Source organism: Cicer arietinum, chromosome 6 (assembly GCF_000331145.2).
Source record: "Cicer arietinum cultivar CDC Frontier isolate Library 1 chromosome 6, Cicar.CDCFrontier_v2.0, whole genome shotgun sequence".
Taxonomy (NCBI): Eukaryota; Viridiplantae; Streptophyta; class Magnoliopsida; order Fabales; family Fabaceae; genus Cicer; species Cicer arietinum.
The window spans coordinates 20,471,059-20,474,820 of NC_021165.2; the positions used below are offsets into that span (position 1 = coordinate 20,471,059).

Sequence of the window (3,762 nt, forward strand, 5' to 3'; positions counted from 1 at the left end):
TGCCGAGTAAGACCATTAGAACTTTACCTATTGAAATCAAAATGAACAAGCTGCATGTCTTCTGATATTTCAACTTCAACTGTTGCATGAGGCCGTGTCTACAGAATTTAGAAGTAAGACATTAATTAAATAGCCATACCATTAGAAGCCTCGTCCCAGGAGCCAGCAGGATGAGCAGATTCTTTGTTAAAATAAGTTAGCAACTTCTGAGATCTATGGCCAAGAATTCTCCACAAAAACCCAGAACATAGACCCATAGCATAGCATTGAGCATATATAAAGGCAAATTACTTTCAGTCAACAACGACAAATTCAAACAATTGCCCGGAAAATGGAGGAAAAAAATAATATTTCTAGTGATTTCACTAAGCAGCTGAATAACATCTCATCTAATAATGTTTTATAATTAAAAAATTCAAGCCAACTAATTAAGTTCATTAACATGCTCAGGGAGTTGCTAGCTTGCTATCAATGCGGTATAATTATCACACAATCGAAGATCCAAGGCACGATCGAACTACATTTTCTGCAGGACAAAATGACCAAAAACGGAAGATGTTGAGATGATTGTGTACCTGTACCAGAATAAAAGGTAACGATACACCTCCACTGGGAGGATTTTCTGAGCTATATAATTGCTCATTTCTTTGAATAAGGTTCTGAAGACCTACAAACTACATGCAATAATAGAAGCAATTAGCGAACAGAAACTGAAAATACAAAAACGACGTAATTTGCTAGACTCTTGTTAAAATTAAGTGCATATTTCAAATGCAGCAATCCAGGTCCAGGATCTCATTCCCGAATTAAATCTATTAGAGTGGGACGGACTTACATGCTCCTCAAGCTCCTGCAGATAGGCTGCTTTCCTTTCAATTCTACTCCTGAGCCCAAGATGCTCTGTCTATTTAATCAAATTACGAAGTTAAAATAATTGTTCGTTGTATTTTTGGATTACATCAGAACATCGCTACAGCTAAAGCATAAGCCACATAGAGCAAAAAAGTTACAGCTAAAGAAAGACTGTGTGCAAACCTTTAGTTCTTCAATATCATTCAGACTGGTACGAGGAAGACCCTTCCATTGTATTTCTTTTTTATCCTTGGAAATAATATCCATAGCCATGAGAACATTCAGAGCATCATAGACCCTTCGACGAATGTTTTTCTCATCATATTGTTGCTGACAAATGTTCATTCCCCCAAAAAAATAAGTCCACAATACTTGTCTTACACCTTAATTATGTAAATAGCAAATAATATTGAAATTGTTTGTGAAGGAGAGAAAACCTGATCAGGGGACAAAACACTATTGCTTGGATCAGAAAATTCAGCCACAAGTTCATCTGCCACCTATAATATAAAAAAATCACATTAAACTCAATAAAAAAATTAAGAAATAAGGAATAATAACTAGTAAAAAAGAAATACACAATATGGATGAATGAATGATAAAAGACGTCATGAAATGGGCGGGCAGGCTTCAAGTCCACAACAATTTCCTGAGGCCAATAATCACCGCAAGCAACTTTATCCCATAAATAACCTCATGCATAATTATTGACAAAAAAATTAAAAAAACTAATTGAAGAACAGTAATTATATAGAACAATATACATCAACTCCGACCATATCATTCACCATATGACACACTGAAGCAAGAAACTAACAATTACTTTCAATTTCAACCAAGGTTGTTAACAGTGGCAAATAGCACCTGTAAGGAGCAGAACAGACAGGCGATATTCCAAGACAGCGATGTCGCCCTTTTGAGGTGCCTCCTCTTCGATAACCACAGCCGAGATTGCATTTGGAGTGCGCATCAAAGGGCAATTGAGAAGGGTTCATAAAAAACCTAAAATACCCTTAAAATTTGAACGTCGGTGAGCATGGATAAGGGTATCTTACAGATTTGCAAATTTTAGTTAAGTGAAACATAAAAGAGAGAACAATCCCTCCACTGTTTCATTGTCCGCTTCAGTTTTAGAGTTTTCCTCCTCAAACCCTCGACTCCACTACATGACCCCCAGCAATTTCTCCACTATTTTCTGGCGACTTCACTGCTCACTGAAGTGTTGGCCCTCTTTTTTCTCTTCTCCTTCTGCTCACTTTTCTGCTCAATTGTTTCTTTCGCTAACTAACCAGCTGCTGCCTTGTCCTTCCTTTTCACCAGCAGACTTATTTCCTTGTTTCCTCTTCTTTTGAGCTGTCCAGTTGCTTCCTTGCTTCCTTGGCTGTTGTTGGTATTTACCTAGTTCCTTGTATATTTTGCTTAAGACCTATGAGTTTTTTAGGATTTACTTGTATGCTTTGCTTAAGACCTATGACTTTTCATTACTAATTGTGGATATTTCATGAATTTTGAGTAATTTGTTAACTTTTCAACATGTATGAAAAAAATATAGCATCAACTATTAATTCTGTTTAAAAGATTATAGGTTTTAAAATAGTAGTCATCCCGCTATAGCGTTTTCTGGGTCGGCTACTTCGCTTTGCTATCTAGGATTGAGAACTACACTTTCAACGTAGTAAAAAACTGGTTTAAAGTAAAGACCTAACCTCATTGTAAGTTGTTCTTCCTTTACTTTCTACCTTCTCACACACTGCAGACAATCAACAATAAATTAGAGGCAGTACCAAAAGGAAAATAAAATCGCCAAAATGACTTTAAAAAATAAATGTCTATTTACGAAGCACGAGACCCTCTGCTGCAAGTTTCACAATTAGCATCTCAATACTCAACATACTGAGGGGATATTTGAGTAAACAACTTAATTAAGCAACATATAACAAGCTATTTTCATAAACTTTTCCAAACACTTACACAGACGATAATGTCACTAGTTCAAATAAGCTGTTTCAAACACCTCCTAAATCCAACTTTGGAGGGAAAAAGGAAATAACTAGCAAAGAAACAATGAACTGTAGGTTAAAGAACAAAGTGGTCAAACAAGACAGATCAAAAACCTTTCATACTAAATTGCCGGAGGCCTCTTCCACTCTTATCACCCCCAACAGCCCGTTGGCCCCTCTTTTTCTTCCTGCTACTGTGTAACCATTGAGTGGGTGAGAAAAAATTTAAACTTAAATAATAGTAATAAAATGATTAAAGAAAAACAAATAATTTAGAGAAGTTGTAAAACCACAAGTATAGATAAAATTGACGCATTGAAGCAATGCACAGCCAATTTAAACCCAATATGTCATTCCAAAACTTACTTTCCTTTTTACTTTTGAAAATCTTGACAAAAGGATGTCATTAATTGAACACGTATGAACAACAATTACACAAAAATCCGCAGGTAAATTAGCAATTTGCATCACATGAACAATACAATATAATGCAATAGAACTTACGCAACTACTCCCTGTGATCCAGCATCATCATCATGTATGTCGAGATTATTTAATTTGCGAGCAGCATTATCACCTGCGGTTGTCCCCGTCGTCTGCTCGCTTCGGCTAGACGGCAACCCGGCACTCCTGCTTGTGGAGCCTGATTGTCCCGAAATTGTAGTTCCACAACCAAACAGTTCCTCATCCTCTTCATCTACACACGATTGAGGCGGTTGCGTTCCCATCTATCATGTATTAACTTTGGTGACAAATCCTGAATAATGATAAGAAGAAAAACAGATAGATAATTCAATTCGAGAGCGGTTTAGATTTTGAGTTAAAACGATCGAACACGAATGGAGGAATAAAATAACCCTAGGGTACGCAATCTAAACAAGGAATGTGAATACGAAATTGAAGAAGGGAA

At 36.5% G+C, this 3,762-nt stretch overlaps 1 protein-coding gene across 1 annotated transcript in view; it reads right to left on the bottom strand.

Moving 5' to 3' along the window:
- Positions 1–3,751, bottom strand: part of LOC101490510 (transcription factor-like protein DPB) — a 4,829-nt gene extending 1,078 nt beyond the window's left edge. Inside the window, exons 1-8 of the mRNA XM_004505548.4 lie at positions 3,357–3,751; positions 2,967–3,046; positions 2,559–2,602; positions 1,290–1,352; positions 1,036–1,182; positions 836–904; positions 576–674; positions 28–98 (exon numbers count right to left, since the gene is read on the bottom strand). Of these exons, the coding sequence (XP_004505605.1) occupies positions 28–98; positions 576–674; positions 836–904; positions 1,036–1,182; positions 1,290–1,352; positions 2,559–2,602; positions 2,967–3,046; positions 3,357–3,580 (797 nt within the window). The 5' untranslated portion in view covers positions 3,581–3,751. The remainder of the gene's footprint in view (positions 1–27; positions 99–575; positions 675–835; positions 905–1,035; positions 1,183–1,289; positions 1,353–2,558; positions 2,603–2,966; positions 3,047–3,356) is intronic.
- Positions 3,752–3,762: the final 11 nt, after the last annotated feature.